The 16,402-nt window shown below is 54.9% G+C and overlaps 1 protein-coding gene across 4 annotated transcripts in view; it reads right to left on the reverse strand.

The window, feature by feature from the left end:
- Positions 1-16,186, reverse strand: part of LOC142361605 (uncharacterized) — a 32,121-nt gene extending 15,935 nt beyond the window's left edge. Inside the window, exons 1-2 of one of the 4 annotated variants that reach the window (XM_075422784.1) lie at positions 16,007-16,186; positions 5,833-6,683 (exon numbers count right to left, since the gene is read on the reverse strand). In XM_075422784.1, the coding sequence (XP_075278899.1) occupies positions 5,833-6,683; positions 16,007-16,151 (996 nt within the window). In that variant the 5' untranslated portion in view covers positions 16,152-16,186. Of the gene's footprint in view, positions 1-5,832; positions 6,687-10,055; positions 10,918-12,554; positions 12,949-16,006 lie in introns of those variants that run through there. The other 3 variants (XM_075422783.1, XM_075422782.1, XM_075422781.1) reach the window with 3 other exon arrangements.
- Positions 16,187-16,402: the final 216 nt, after the last annotated feature.

Consider the following 16,402-nt stretch of genomic DNA (forward strand, 5'->3'; position numbering starts at 1 on the left):
GGAGTCTGTGCAGTGAGGAGGGACACAGCCTCAGGACCCCCAGGGAGAGCAAAGCCCATGTGGAGTCTGCCGGTAAAAGCCGGAACCAAAAGCACTACAACTGACATATCCGAAAGCAGCCAGGGATTTTGGGGTGCCTAGCTTCAGAAGCATGATTTTCAGAAAGGGGGGGAGCAGCAGCTTCTGAAAATCTGACTGTTTTGGGCTGCCGCGAAATGAGTAGTCATTTTTTTACGCTGTCCCAAAATGGGCAATCAGAAGTTCCTCATTCTCCGTGAAAATGTAGGCTTTCGGCCACTGCGTACCCTCTTTTTGCACATTTAACAGCTCCCCTTTCTTCCAGTTTGCTGTTGCAGTGATTGATAGCACGTCTGTATCGCCCTAAGGAGCCAGCGAGCCACATCCAGCCCCTCAGAGCTGTAGAAACACAAGGGAAGACGACAAGGGACAGAGGAGCTCCTGGGAAAGAGGATAAAGTAAAACACTGGACTGTAACCCCAAGGACTGGAGAGAAAGCACGAAGCGTTTGACTGCGACCTCTTTCAGTTAGGGACCCTGTTTTTGTCCCATGCTTAATACTGTAAGGTCCTGCTTTGCGTTCGTGGCTGTGAGGTTCCTGGGGCAGGAGAAGAGAAGGTGACCCTGACTTCCAATGCTCTGTGTCTCGGGCTGAAGGCGCTTGAAAGCAAAGGTGTGTTTGGGGCAGGCATGGAGAAAATCTGGCGAAAGTCAGAGACAACTTCAAACTCTTGAGAATAAACACAGATCCCCAGAAAACGGGAGGGAAAAGGTGCAGAGCAGTTGCTCCAGGTCTTGGGGCAAGGTGGATGTACCCCTGTAGAGGACCTAAACCAGACTGAAGGTCAGACCCCATAAGCTGGAGGCCCCCGCCTCACCGCCATCCTTCAGAGGCAGTTTGGGCTGTTTAATAGGAAATTAATTTGCCTTTTATTGATGTGATCCCAGCAAACGCAAATGAGCAAAAGGCAAAGCAGGTAGAGCCCCCAGCACCTGCGCATCGCTGCAGAGCCACCTACCTCTGTGGCCAGCAGGCAAGGGGAAAAGCTCTTCAGGGCGATGCTTCACCTCGCTTGCCCTGCCACGAGGCCCCATCAGCATCAGGATTGCTCACGTTTGGCAGGTGTTCAATACAGAAAATTTAGCTGCTTGCCCCCAGAATGGTTGCTCAGCAAGGGCCTCTCTAGGGACCCTTCCAGGACTTTCTTTTCCGTAGACTGGAAATGCCTCAGCAGCCCTCGCTATCTTCTGGTCATGCCAAGCGCAGCGTAGAACCTGCTCCGTCACATTCTGGTCTAAATATTTTCCTCTCGGCACCTGTGAGGGAGTTTTATGCTAGCAGCGGAGGGTGAGCAACCACAAGAAAACTGCAAACATCGTCCAGGATGCCTCTCATCCCATCTCTATTCTCCGAGCTGAAGCTTCCCAAAACATTCACCTAACGGGACTGAAATTTGTCCCATTCCCCACAAGGAGATTGTCAAATAGTATTGGAACAAAAGCCCATTTTTGAGCTGATGAAGCCTATGAAGAAGGAAAACCACCTCACCTACTTTTTTCGAGCTTCCAGGTACATCAGCCCGAAGCAGATCCTCCGCTGGAGGAAAAGGATGCCAAGGCCCTCGGCTGTTCCACACTGAGTTATCCCCACTAAGGTTTTGGCCCTGTTAGTGAGATGGTAGAGCTGAGACGCGCTACACTGACTTGACACCCGCGTAACTAAAAAGAGATCTCTGCCCTTGAGAGCACTTGCTTGTCTCAGTTTTGGGGCAGGTTTTCAGTGTGTGTAGCCCTGCTCAGCGGGCAACAAACCATCAGAGTTGTGCTGGCCCACAGATTTCTTAAGAAGCCTAAAAATACAAGATCAGCACCTGCACTGGGAACTTTGGCTCTTACCTAGAGCCCTCCAGTCAGTATTTTGACTGGTGTAAAATCACATTTTGCCCCTGAAGCCAGCAGAGCTGGGAGCCTGCTCCTCTGTCTCTGCGTATGTGCAGCATGGTGCTCACTGCAGCTGAGCTCTACAAAGGTTTGAAGTTCAGCAGGAGCTGCAAGAAAGACGGTTATATTCAAGCCTCTTGTCCAACTGAGGTATAACCAAAATCTGCATTTCTGATCATCTAGTCAGCACTCTGCCCTGCCTCATGTCAGCCATGAACTGTTACTCAATGCGTGCGATGCGCTTTTCTTCAACCAGGCTCAATGGAAAACCATACTGGGCTGGACCTGGTGGCAGGAGCCGAGGCTGTTGGGCAGGACTAGCTTGCAGGTGAAGCTCTTCCTCACTCAGATGAGAGCTCGCTGAAGTTTCTTGAAGTGACTTAGGTTTCTCTGCTTCATGCAATGCTCTTCGCTTTCTCTTGTAGATAGTTTTGACTTATGAACATGAGCCAGCAGTGTGCCCAGGTGGCCAAGAAGGCCAACAGCGTCCTGGCTGGTATCAGGGATGGTGTGGCCAGCAGGAGTAGGGAGGTGATCGTGCCCCTGTACTCGACACTGGGGAGGCCAAACCTCAAGTACTGTGTTCAGTTTTAGGCCCCTCACTGCAAGAAGGACATGGATGGGCTGGAGCGTGTCCAGAGCAGGGCAGCGAGGCTGGGGAGGGGTCTGGAGAACAAGTCTGATGAGGAGCGGCTGAGGGAGCTGGGGCTGTTCAGTCTGGAGAAGAGGAGGCTGAGGGGAGACCTCATCGCTCTCTACAACGACCTGACAGGAGGGTGCAGTGAGGTGGGTGTTGGTCTTTTCTCCCAGGTAACCAGCGATAGGATGAGAGGAAATGGCCTCAAGTTGCACCATTGAATACTGGATTGGATATTAGGAAAAATCTCTTCACTGAAAGAGTGGTCAGGCACTGGCGCAGGCTGCCCAGGGCAGTGGGGTGTCACCGTCCCTGGAGGGGTTCAAAAACCGTGTGGATGTGACACTTCAGGACATGGTGGTGTTGGGTTGACAGTTGGACTTGATGGTCTTAAAGGTCTTTTCCAGCCTTAATGATTCTGTGATTCTATGATTCTATAATACCCCACCCTCCCATACATCCCTCCCCACCCGCTCCCTCCGCGTTCGCCGGTACAGAGGCAGTACGGCCTCTGCGCTGACAGCCAAGGAACGCAACGACACACCCCGCATCACGGGCTTGGAGCGACCGCTTCGTGACGCCACAGCCCGAGTGGGAAGCACTTGTCACCGGGAGCTGACGGCACCGATGGGCTTGGGAATAACAGGAAAGAGAGGGGTCGTGCTGCGTGTTTTGGCCGGCTCCACGCTGCTGTCCAGGAGGGGCTGCGCTCACTGATAGCTGCTGGTTTCCTCCGAGCAGCACGCACAGGCTCCGGGGCTGAGCATCACAGCTTGCTCTGTCCTCCCCCTGCACCGTACCGCGTTCTGCAGAGACGTCCTTTGACTGCTTTGGCCCAGGATAGGTAGCACTGTGTCAATGATGTTGGGTTTTTTTTTCATTTAGTGACGACAACGCTCCGACCCTCTCCCTTCTTCTAGGGGTATGGGCTGGCTTGAAATGCAAACTTTGTGGAGCATGAGGAAGCGTTTGCACAGCAAAAGCATCAGAGGCTATGTGTCTTCAGACCAACCCCAAACGTTTCATTTGGCTTGGAAGGAAATGCTTCTATTTAGGCTTCAAAGTTGTTTCGCTTGTTGTTTGACAGCATCCACTTTCTTTCATCTTTCTAAATGTAGGCAAATTTCAAAACAGCGACAGTTCAGAACAAAAGATCAGAAAGCTTTGTTTAAGAATCGGCCAGACCGAAACGATGCGATGTGTCTTTTCAGCCAACGCCATTCATCAAATCAATCCAAACAGCCAAAACATGTGGTCCTTTCTGGTCTCTCTTCTCCAGCGTTTCCCTTCCTGCTCTCTTGGCAGCGGCCTCAGCAGCGAGGGCGGCCAGCGCAGGACATCCCGAGGCTGAACCCTCGCTCGGCCGTGCCGCTGAGCACGATGCCGTGGGCGCTGCCCCAGCCCTGCTCTCCTCTCACTCCAAAGCCGTTTTCCTAAAACCAGCAGCAGAACAGAGGAAGTCGCTGTTACCTATAACTAAATAACGCTCTCAAGCTGGACAAGCTGGACTGGACAAGGTCCTGTGCAGCCTGCTGCAGGTGACCCTGCTTCGGCAGGAGGGTTGGACTAGATGACCCACAGAGGTCCCTTCCAACCCCGACCATTCTGTGATTCTGTGATTCTGTAACGCTCTCACCGGGCGCGATATGGAGACGCAGGAATGCTCACGCTGGCTCACACCAACACGAACTGCAGGCAGCAGGAACCGAGCCACAGGCAGGGCTGTGCAGCAGCCGGGGGCAGCTCTCGCCCCGGCCGGCTTGGCTGCTGCCCGGCATCCCGGCCGCTGGCAGACCGAGATCCAGCAGCCCGGGGATGCTCGGTGCAGAGGGCCAAGCTTCCCCGTCACAGCTGTATTTACACAGCTCGGAAAACAAACAAGGAGAAGTGCTCCAGGGCGCAGAGCTTTAGCACTCAGCCAGTGAGGATATTAAAAAGGAGGGGAGATAAGCCACCGAGAGCTTCATTTCCTCTTCAGCTTCTTTCTAATTTATTCTCTTGTTTATTTAAACGCTCTGCTCTGGGAAACTGAGGCTCCGTTTCACAAAGGACTTAAGAGGAATTTCACAGGCAGCCGGAGCTGTCAGACAAGACCAAGCCGGCTGCAAACCCTCCGGAGCACAACAGAGAATTTAGGTAACTTTTTTTATAAAGTCTCCTTGTAGCCGAACTCTCCTGCTCTGGCCCTTTTCTGAACTCCCTGCCAAAAGGCCAGGTCACTGTCCGTTTGGGAACCCTGCAAAACAGACGTCTGTGTCCTGCCACACACAAGGAAGCTCTGGGGAGGAAGAGGTTGCTCCGTCGGATTGCGTGCTGCCTCATACGCAGTGCGAGCAGAGACCGGCCACCTCCGAGCGTCCTCGCCGCGCGGGAGGGTTTGGCGTGCTGGAGGGGTAGGCTGTTGCCTGACAGAGAGGTCATGGCGAGACTACAGGCACGGCACACAGCACTTGTCACTTGGCTTCCTCCCACCCATCTCCCGTTCCAATTCATCACCGTTATCGCAACGAACGCCCCAAAGAGAAATCCCCGGTATGCACTGTTGGATATTTTTGGTGTGTCTGCGTGACTCCCATCACCTAGCCTGTCCCCTCCTTTCCTTTGGCTCATGGGGCTTCTTGGTCCGTCCCTCCAGCAAGAACCAGCGCCGCAGTTAGACCTTTCCGTCGCCAGCCCGTGAAGCCACTGCACACCTCTCGGAGAGCAAAGATCTGAGCTTGTGCGCTAGCTCTCTGCTGGCTCGTTACTCAGGAGAGCTGGCTCAAGAGGACAGGACAGGCCTGGACATGAATGAGCTACCCCCGAGACAAGTTCTTCCTGAACTTTGGTGCTACGACAGCAGCCCAGCTGCTCCCAGGAACAGGAATAACCTGACCTTGAAACAGAAACTATGTTCTGATCTCTGTCTCACGTATCAGAGGGCAATGACTAACTTCATAAGCTTCATTTTAAGACCAGAATCAAGTCCATCCTCTAATCTAGGGCTTTTGAAACACCAGATCTCCATGAACCATGAGTCATCCTTACCCAGACCCAATACACGTGAATTACTTCAGAATTTCACTGCTAAGAAAAGAGCTCTTAAAAATCAATTGCCAAGATTCGCTGCTCACGACAGTTTTGGGGGAGATTTTTCTAACTCGCTCAGATATGTCCTAGCTCGTGACAGACGACAGGACGTGAACCCTGCCTGAGGTATCTGGATAGCTGTCAGATGCAGGTTAGGTGTTTCTTACCTCACTCAGTCGACAGCATTCATCCATGTATTCATCCAGACTGTCGCTTGTGGGGTACTTCTTCAGCTGATGTCCATGGACTGGAAGGTCTTGCATGCTGCCCAAGTTCTCTGGGAAGTTATCAGCAATCGTTTTCGGCTCTTCTACAGGAGCTGGGTTGGGAAGAGGGCTTTCCCCAGGAAGGTCCATCTCTGGGGTAGGTTCCTTGTCCAGAGACTCCCTTTCTCTTTGGTCAAAATGTTCAGCGGGACTTTCTTCCTGAGGGACACTGAAGTCTTCCAGGGAAACTGCAGGATGCTGCACAGCATCTTCCTCCTGGCTGTGGCATTCGGCTCGCTTTTCGCTCTCTGGATCTTGGTGGCTGGCTTTTCTGGCACGCTCTTTGCATGTTCTCATTATCAGATGGTCGATTTCAGGAGAAGAAGAGGTGCTCAGCACGCCCGAGTCGCAAAATGAGTCTCTGCTGTGAAGCACAAAGCTCTTCTCTGAACCCGTCGGCGTCGACGGGGAATTAGCCCCGCTCGGCAGTTCAACCCCCGAGTCCTCGGATTCAAATTTGGAGAATCTGTGAAGCCGGCACTTGGACTCGAAGGCGCTGAGGTCAGGCAGCGTGGCTACGTAGTCTGTGCTTGCCGGTGCGTCTGCGTGGTCGGGATCCACCGGCACGGCTGCCGTGTTCGGGCTTCCCGGGCAGTCCGGCGGGAGGCTGGCGCCGGGGAGATGGGGCTCTCCTGAGCAGGCTGGGTCGGCTGGAGCCTCCAGGATTAGCCCTGGGTTTTGAATGCCTTCGTTGCTCAGTATCTTCATATGCGTTAGCACGACTTTGTCCTCAGCAGGTGGGCTCTTCTTACCTGCTGGAAAGAACACAAGCAGGGGGTCACAAGAGGCTGCAAAGCTCCGTGCCCGGTGCATCCCCGGAGGGATGCGGAAGGGAAAGCCGTCTGTCATAAGGTGGTAGAGGGGGACAGCCACAATTTGCTTTTTCTGAGCTACACGAAGCTTTCTTGTGGGCTTTGCTACAACAGGGGTGTTGTGTTTCATAGCCCTGGAGTCCTTCAGGGGAGCCAGAAATGCACACAGAATTATGATTAGGTACAAAACACCACATCTAGCCAGAAAACATCTTAGTGACTACCTGCGTACAGACGCAGAGAAGTACAGGCTCTTTCAGCACGGCAAACACTAAGGCCAAAATATTTCCTCGGACTGAATGTATTCTGAACCAGCAGAAAAAAGGGTAAAATGAAATCTGTCTTTCCGCAAGCTTCACTGAATTTTGGGTTGCAACAAGCCATTTGCGGACTGTTTCGTGCTCTCGGCACACGTGCAGGTGATGAAAAGCAAGCACGGACAGGAAAAGCAAACGAGGCACTGTAGATCTTTTGGACTCCCTGGATGGTTTTAGCTACAAAGTAATTTCTTTAAGTGAACTCTTACCTCCTGTAAAGAGAAAGAAGGTGGGGACAGCTTTTCTCACGAGTTTTTTGCGCGTGGGCAAAGAACACTTGTTTTCACATCGCAGTTGTTTCGCGCGGTAATGTGGCAGAACCATCTCTGGATGGAAGGCTGGTCTACAGCAGCTCAGATTTACTTATCGTTTTTCTGAATCTCCTATTTCGCAGCACAGGCTTCTGGTTCACACTGGTAGGAGAGCCAGTGTGAAAGCTCTGCATCCATCCCTTAGCAAACGGCAAACCTCAGCTCCAAATCCACCCGTCCGTGGATCTGGGAGCGGGAACTGCCGCAGTACAGAACCTGAGTTTCTCTGGCACCTTGTCGCTTCTCAGCACCTGGCCCAGAGCACCCCAGAGGGCTGCACCGCATACGCTGCTCAGGATATCTTACTTCCTACTTTATTTCCTCCCACTCCCCTCTCTTCCTTCTTCCCCTTTTGCCTGACATCAAACCAGCAGCTGCTTCACCAGCTCCCTCCCGGCACGCTGCGGAGGCAGAGCAGCCCGGGACCCTCCGCTGGCGACGGAGCAGGGAGCGCTCTGCCGTTCAGCCCTCCTTCACCATAGCCCAGAAAAGCCCCCGGGGTGGAAATCACTCATTTTCCACCCTTCCCTCCTCCAGCTTGCTTTCCGCTACGTCCACAGACAAGGGAGACTTTTACTCATCAGGGCCAAGCTAGCTACTCCATGGATCATTTTCTACTTTATTTAAGTTCTTCCTATTTGATCTCGACAGTTTCTTGGGATACCACCGAAACGTGCCCTTTACAGTTCGCAGGCAGCAACAGATTAAATATTTTACACTGGATTTTCATAAAAGGCTGTGGGTGGTGGATGATCCCAGCTGATGGGCTTTTTGTGGCACCTGGGCACACAGTGCTTACAACACCGTATAGAAGATCTTGTTTATTGCCCACAGACTTGCACCCGCCTCCCGTGGCAGGGTTCACGGGCACCTCTCCGCTGCAAAGAGCCACATCTGGGACGGTCAGTGCCAGACAATCAGCAGCGCAACACCAGCACAATTGCCACGGTGGGGGACGAGGGAAGGACGTTGCCCATGGAGATGCTGCAGAAGAGCTCCCCAGGGGCTGCCCGGGCCGGGGGACACCCCTGCCACTCTGGGGACGAGCGTGACGGACGCCGAACTGAGCACAAGGAAGAGGGAGCCTGGTTTGCAGCTTCGTGCGCAGCAAAACGCTGCTGGTGAGAGGGAGCTTGGCGCCGGGTCTTGGAAGGAGGAGGTGGAGCTGGGTCATTGCTGATGCAAAGTGAAGAGAACCATGCAATAATTTAGGATGGAAAAGACCTCTAAGATGAAGTCCAACCATCAACCCATCACCATCACCATCACGCCTGCTAAACCATGTCCCGAAGTGCCACATCTACATGTTTCTTGAACCCCTCCCAGAATGGTGACTCCCCCACTGCCCTGGGCAGCCTGTCCCAGTGCCTGACCGCTCTTTCAGTAAAGAAATTTTTCCTAATATCCAATCTAAACCTCCCCTGACGCAACTTGAGGCCGTTGCCTCTCGTCCTATCGCTGGTTACTGGGGAGAAGAGACCAACCCTCCCCTCACTGCACTCTCCTGTCAGGGAGCTGTAGAGAGCGATGAGGTCCCCCGTCAGCCTCCTCTTCTCCAGAGTGAACAGCCCCAGTTCCTCAGCCGCTCCTCATCAGACTTGTCCTCCAGACCCCTCCCCAGCCTCGCTGCCCTGCTCTTGCTGCGCTTTCCTTCTAAGAACAAATCATGCCGCTGTCACCCGTACCAGGAACTCCTATACGCCATGGTGGGCCCTTCCCACAGGCTCTGACTGCACTTATTAATCCTGCCATGCTTCCCTCTGGTTCGAGATTCTCTCGCTGTCTTTCAGTCTGCCCCTTTTTTTCTTGCTTAACCGGTTCCACCTTGGCCTACACAAATATTTCTTTGTCTGAAATCAGGAAGCAGTGTATTAAAATGAGGTCTTGCTGCTTACAGAAGGAGACGTCAGACGCTTTAACTCGTATCTTGTATGACTACAAAAGCCACCATGTGTACCAGAAAGTTTGGCTGGGGTAGAAAAAATTAAAAACCAAGATGAAATCTCTGACCACCCGCATGTGAGGGTCCCCTCGATGCCAACAGCTCCATTGTCGAGAAAGGTCTGAGCTGTGGACAACGCAGTCCTCCACTCTCCCCACCCCGCGGTCACCAGCACACAGTCTCACAGTTCCTTCCCCGTCCATTCTAGGCTGCAAACCATTGACCTCAGCACTGGCAGGTCCTGGTGACCACAGCACCTCAGCCTTTCTGATTTATCCTCCCAACCCCTCGCGATGACACAAACTGTCATCGTCTCCCCCCAACACAGGTTCAGAACAGATGCAAAGGTCGGCAGGATTTTGCAACGCCCTCGGGCACCTCGTCGACATTCATTCAGTGCTGCCTTCCCATGGTCAACCAGGTCACCTGTGCTACAGCGGAGACATCTCCCATGATTTAGGCAGTGACCTGCAACTCAGGTTTTTCTTGCTGCACCCCACTGACGGAACAGCCTCTTCTTCCTCTCTGCTACCCAGGTGATGGAATCTAAACCACGGGGCTTCCAGCAAGCAGATTGTTTCTGCTACAGATCTTGAAAGAAGCGTACAAAAACGCTCGTCTCTTCCAAGCGTATCGCCAACAAACACCAGAATGGTGCAATTAAAGCTCATCTGTGCAATTACCAAAGGAAAAAAAAAAAAGGGTGAGCCAGACCCTCAGCTGCTATAAATTAGTCCATTACCCAGGGCTCCCAGGGCTGTGTGAGCTGCTCCTGGCTGTGGGCTTGGTCTGTGTGTGATTTGTGCAGTGATACCCAGGGAAGGTGGGCTGCTGGGGGGAGCGTGCGGTGGGGGCACGCTTACAACGCCGTGGAAAGGAGGTGTGAGGAGCTTCGGAGACCTGAACGGCAGCACCAAGGTTGGTGAGATGCGTTTGCTCATGCTGGAGGCCAGCTACGTTTGACACCGTCGCTCCCGGGAAGTCAGCCAAGGTGGGTTTTTTTGTTGTTGTTGGTTTTTGTTTCCTGTCCCCTGGGCTCTTCCCCCCTCCTCCATTTTAGGGTGGGGGTAAGGTACCGAAGGATGCTGCTTTCGGGCAGCCAGCTGGGATGCGGTGTGGCAGCAGGGGAGGGAGTGGAGTTGTGTGTCCATGCTCAGGAATTGGTGTAGCTTCCCACAGCGTCTTTGGCAACGCGTGCCCAGGCCAAACGTGCTGTCGGGTGAACTCATGCCGCTTGCCTAGCAGGCGTCTCGAAGGGTTCTGCGGCTCTCTGATGGCACTGGAGATAAGCAGGGTTCCCTGGCTTGCGACGCAAGCCTGTGACTGATTATGTGTAACCCTGGGCAAGTTACTGGGCTGCTGTGCCTGCGCTGTTGGAGGGCAAGACCCTCCCCTCTCGTGGGGAGGTGGTAGCAGTGAACAAGCTGATATCTGAAGGGAATCAGTAAGCAGTGACAGGAATTGATGTGTCCCAGCTAAGCCTCTAGCAGGTTGCTTTGTTTCCAGATTGCTTTCTAGGATACTCGTCCCTTGGCAGTTAGCAAAGCCTAGCAGAGAAACCTAAATCCCTCAGAGGTGAACACCCTCCCAGCAGCTGCTGGCCCAGGGCTTCCCTCTCCTTGGAGTTTTCAGTCCAGGTGTGTTTTTCCTGTTGCACAATAACTAGTAACTGCCAGGGCACAGCCTAGTCCACTGATACTGAGACTCCTGACCCGAGGAAGCAGGGCAGATAGCTAAAGGTGACACTGCTTTCCAGCAGTTTCTTTGTCCCAAGGAAGCTGCATGCAAGACATGCACTCGGAGAACTGCCCAGGCAAAACTCCTAGGCGTTCCCAGTCCTGCTCAGGTCTGATTCCTGCAAAAGCTCCCACCTTTCCAGTCAACCAAGCCAAAGTCTATACTCAAATCCCCATGCCCCAAAGTGAAATCCAGGTCCATTTTTTTTTATTTTTTGCATCGACACCTGTGGCTGAAAGCCGTGCTTCACGGGCAGTTCCTTCAGCGCAAGCCTGGTTCAGCTCTGCTGCGTCCCTGGCCTCTGATGCACCGACTCCAGCACCGTAGCATGTGGTCTTCTGACGCATCGTGTCTACCACAAGACGTGCAACGCTTTCTAGGTTTAAGCCCATAAGGCCAGTACTTTCCACCTGTGCGTGCCACAGGAATAGAGCAGAAAGGGCATCACCGATGACCTGGGTTGCTGGAGTAGCTGGGATTTAGCACAGCCGCCCCGCAAAGGAAGATCAAAGCCAAACCCCGTCATTCCCACCAGTCTGCCCAGCCCACGGGAGCAGGATGCACCAGCAAAGCCCCAGAGAAGGTTTTTCAGCATCCCACAGAGGACCTGCACAGCCATCTTGGTAACTCCTCTCCAGCTGCGCCAAGGATTAAATCCTGTGCTGTGCAGGATGGGTTCTGCAGCGGGGCTGTGCCTTTTGAAGAACCGTCAGGCAGCAGTGGCTAGCGAGCTAGAGCCAAACGCATGGCCTAGAAACCAAAGGCTACCTCTCCCATCCAGTCCCCGCATCCCCTCGTTGTCCTTCCTGCCTTCACCAAAGGTCTCCCTCTCGTCCTTCGGCTGCGTTCTCCTGTGCCGCTCACAGCACAGCTCAGGTGGCATTTCCCTTTCACCGCCAAGGGGGGATTTTTTTTTTCCTTGCTAACGATGAGGTCTCCGTTTCCCAGCATTTATGAGAAAAGGGGTCACTTCCTTTCTGAAACAATAGGCATTTTTTGGTGCTGACTCTTCCCCACGTGTGCCGTGGGCTGTGCTGGCACCTCCCTCCCAGCTCTAGCCCACCGGCCGGCCCCACGCAGAGCACGTCGGAGCCCCGCTGCTTTCCCAGCCGGGCACAGGGACCTGCTGCATGGACAGGACCCCAGTACTAAAAACTGGATTACTCTTACGCTGTCAAAAAAACCCCCAAACAACCGAACAAATAAACAACCCCCACCCAAAAAAAACCCCAGCAACCACTAGCCGTTGACCCTCTGGGAGGGAAATCTGTCTGCACAGGGCTTTGCCATGGGGTGAGGTTCTCCCTGGTGCTTCACAGCCATGCTGGAGCCCTCACCCCGGCCCTGGCACCGAGCTCCTGCAGACAATCTGCCTTCCCAACGCCTCTCGAGCCGAGCTCGTCTGTGAGTGTGCTGCTGTACCGTGGGCTGCCGAAGCCGAGCAAGGGCTTCTCCTGAGCTATCAGGACAAGCACGAGCCTAAGAATTTCTAAGGGCAGCTTACAGAAAGGTCTTCTGCCTTCAGTGCACCAGTTACAACCTCTACCTACAACGGCAGAAACTTGTGAAGGCTTGAAAATCACTGTCGTAGAAATGTGGAGGTTTTGTACTGGAACTGTGGCTGAAAGATTCGTGTTTGCAGAGGAGCACAATCCCATGTAATAACTGAGTATTTGCATGATGGACCCAATTCTCAGAGCTTCAGTTTATCCAGCTGGGGAAATGCATGTGGACTTCACGGGAGCACATACACAACTTGATTTGCTTGAAATGTTGAATGCAAAGGAATAATCATGACAAAGCCGAGATCTCAGGCCGTCGCTGAATGGAAAGTACAAAGTTTTCAGACTGTTTGGCTCCAAGGTGCTCCTCAGTCTCACTGTTAGTGACGTGTGTGAAGTTCCTCCGGATGACAGTCTGGTAATATAACGCGACCAGAAATGTTCTAGATCCCCCGTAGCTGCAGCTGGGGATGGTAAATCCTCACAAAATAGATGCTGGGAGAGAGATAACAGGGTTCAAGGACTCTGAGTGCAGGGGCATCCATTGCTTGAATGCACAAGTTTTAGAAGAGGAGGAGATAATTATAGCTTATTTCAGGCATTTGAGGGGGAATGAGGGAGATGGATTGTTTACTGATGGATATAGGGGGGTGAACCAAAGAGGAAATGGATTTCCAAGTCGAGAGGCCGCTTGACACTTTTACAGCCTGCTTCTATTCATTCCCAGCGACCTGTGAAGCTTTGGAAAGGGAGGGACAGGTCTGACGGATTAGTGACCTGGGGCACGGCAGGTCCCCAGGGACCACCTGGTTTATCAGAGCTGCCTGGGTAGGCTGGCAGCCACCGGTTTGCAGACCAACGCCTGACCTTGCACGTAGCACTAGCTTCAGCAGCCTCTCCCACTCGCTACCGCGATTATCCCGCAGCTTGTTTCTTGGGATAGATAGCCCAGCGGGAAAGCAAGGCCAGGTCCTGACTGTGGTGCGCAAGGATCTGCGCCCAGGTCCTCCCTGCTCCGCAGCGTAACCGCTCCCGGGGGGAAGCTGTGGTGCTTGTTGGTGGGACTCTGTCGGAGAGCAGGCAGCTCTCGCTAAAGACCCGCAAATCCTTCTCCTGGGAGAGAAAGGTTCAAAACCCCAGATAAAAGAAGTGGTGCTTGGGCGAGCAGCCCCGTATAACAGCGAAAGCTTATTTGGCACATGGCTCGCTAATGTGTCTGAGCAGAAAATAAAAGCGATGGAAACAAACACACCACACCTCGGCAAAAACTGTCGGATTTAGCTAACTTAGGAGACTGATTTGCAGGCGTGATGCAAAGGAGTGCTCAGCCAGACAGGCACTGGGAGGCAGGAGGCCCTCTGCAAGGATGGAACTTGCCCCTCAGGGATGACAGGTATGTAGCAATTCAGGTTTTATTGCCTATAATAACCTTGGATAAACAACTGTTCAATAGCCCCGCAGACCAAAGCCCTTAAGACCCCAGTGCTTCAACCCAAGCTAAGGGACCTCGTGAATCCTATCAGGAAGGTCACTGTTAACCCGTTCTTCACCTGGAGTCACCGGGCAAAACCCCTGAGCGCTGCTGCTGCCCAGAGGAGGTGGCAGCGGGCAGGTGTAACCACAGTCTGGTTGGTCTGGAATCTTTCATGGTTGCAATGAGAGTGGTGACAGTTTTGGGGGTCTATTGCTCTTGCCAGGGCCACCCAAGGACCCTGGTGAGATGACAAGGAGGTGGTGACGCAGGGCTCTGTAGCTGCAGCAAACCGAACTCGCTGATACAAGAGGTCCATGCCACCCTGATACTTCTGCTCTAACAGCCCCCCCCAAGGAGGGGGGGGGGAGATCCAGCCTACGCCCCTGTTATTGGGTTGCCACTCAAAAAAAACAACAAACAAAAAAAAACCAAAAAACATGCACACACTCCACCAAAAAAAAAACCAAACACAAAAACCCACCCCAAAACAAACAAACAAACAACCCCCACCAAAGCTTTTGCTCAGTTTCTATTCCCCATCTTAAGCTGTATTTGCAGATGCAGCTTTGAAGTCCCCTGCCCCAAAGCTTGCAAGAAACAGCACGTTCTTGGCTGCTCCTGAGTAGAGGTGGGGTCCAAACCGGGACATGAAGGATACTGGGTGCCTCTTCCAGCCCCAGAGATCAGGGAGCGCTCTCCCTGCTGCTTCTTTGGAGGAATCCGAGCTGAATCTCTTCCCGATCGCTCTGTGTGATGAGTCTGTTCCCCCACCCCAGCTTCCACCCACCGCTGTGACAACGCGGCTGCGTTGGGGTGTCGAGGGACCCTTCCCCATGGAAGGGCAAGCTTCCTTCCCCCTCCTGGCCCTGCCACCAGGCTCCTGCTGTACAGCCTGGGGGAAACCAGTTCACGGCCAAATTACACGCAGGGAACAAAGAGAGCGGTTCCCAGTGTGCTGGAAGCCAGCATCCCTCCGCGTCTCGCGGTGACACGGGGTGCCCTCGCAGCAGCGCTGCTCCAGACCCCTTTGTGCCACCGGGTTCAAACCCCACTCGCCAGAGCCACGAGCGTCGGCAGCCCTTCTCACGGGCTCCAGCCCACGCCGGGCTTCCCAGAGCAGAACCGGGACGCGCCATTCCAGCAGCGAGCGCTGGAGCGGAGAGATGCCCACGGACGCGGCGGCTCTGCAGAAGCTGCCTGCGCCGCAGCGGTCCAGGGAGGCAGGAGCTCAGCGTGCGGAGGGGAAATGGGGGGACCCCGGGGAGGCACAACCGCTCCAAGGCGGTGTTCCGCGATGCCTTTACCGTCGCGCGCTGCCCTTCGGCTCTGGCAAACCCCGTCTGCGGGCACCTCCGCGCCAAGCGAACCAGCGCAGGGATGATAACGGTGATGGAAGCTGCAGATCTCGCTTATGGCTGGGGTGAGCCAAGCCGAGGGGCGAGCAGGGGTGCCGAGGGGAGAGATACGTGTGGATCTGGCACGTCGGGACGTGGCTTAGCAGGCGCGGTGGCGTTGGTGTGACGGTTGGACTCGGTGATCTTAGGGGTCTTGTCCGACCTTAATGGTTCTGTGATTCTGCTGCCTGGGGCGTGCGATGGCAGAGGAGGAATAAAAGGGGTACCAGACCCGTGGCACCCCTGGAAAAAGGCAGTTTGCGACCGCAGCGTTTGCTTTGACAGCAGGCTTATGAAGTTCGGAGCGATCTGCTGCGGGAGCGCGGCTGCCTTCCCTGCCTGGGTCACCTCCTCTGCGCCGAGCAGGGGGGAGCACGCAAAACCTCTCCAATTCAGGGTAACTGCCGTTGGGGGGGGACGGGGACGGGGACACTGTGCCGGCGCAGAAAGCGACCCGACGAGCCCTGCCCGGGCGGGGCCGGGCTGCGGCGATCCCACCCGGGACGGCTCGCCCCCTCCCAAGCCCTTCCCCGGCACGGACCCGTTGGAACAAGCGGGGGGGGGGGTGGTCTCGGTGCAGCCTTACCTGCGCGGAGGCAGCCGCTGAGCAGGGCGCGGAGCATCGGGCGGCGGGGCGGTGCGGGGTGGGGGGCAGCGGGCAGCCCCGGGCCGGCGGACTCGCCTCCCCTCCGGCGCGCCGGCAGGGCCAAGCTCCGGTGCCGGCCGAACATCCCGGCGGCAGCGGCCGGGCTCAGGGGCGGGCGGGGGTCGGGGGCCGGGCCGCCATCGCCGCCGGCCCTCCCCGGGCTGCCGCGCGTCCCCCGGCGGGCGGGGGTCCGGCCATGGCGGGGCCGCAGGCGGGGAGCAGCCCGCAGGAATGCGTCTCCTTCGGCTGATAAGGCGGGATGGGGGGGGGGGGGCTGAACCGCCTTCGCAGCCCCCGGGGGGAGGAGGGGAGAAGAAGAAAACTGCTCCGGCGCTG

The sequence above is a fragment of the Opisthocomus hoazin genome, chromosome 6, assembly GCF_030867145.1.
Source record: "Opisthocomus hoazin isolate bOpiHoa1 chromosome 6, bOpiHoa1.hap1, whole genome shotgun sequence".
Taxonomy (NCBI): Eukaryota; Metazoa; Chordata; class Aves; order Opisthocomiformes; family Opisthocomidae; genus Opisthocomus; species Opisthocomus hoazin.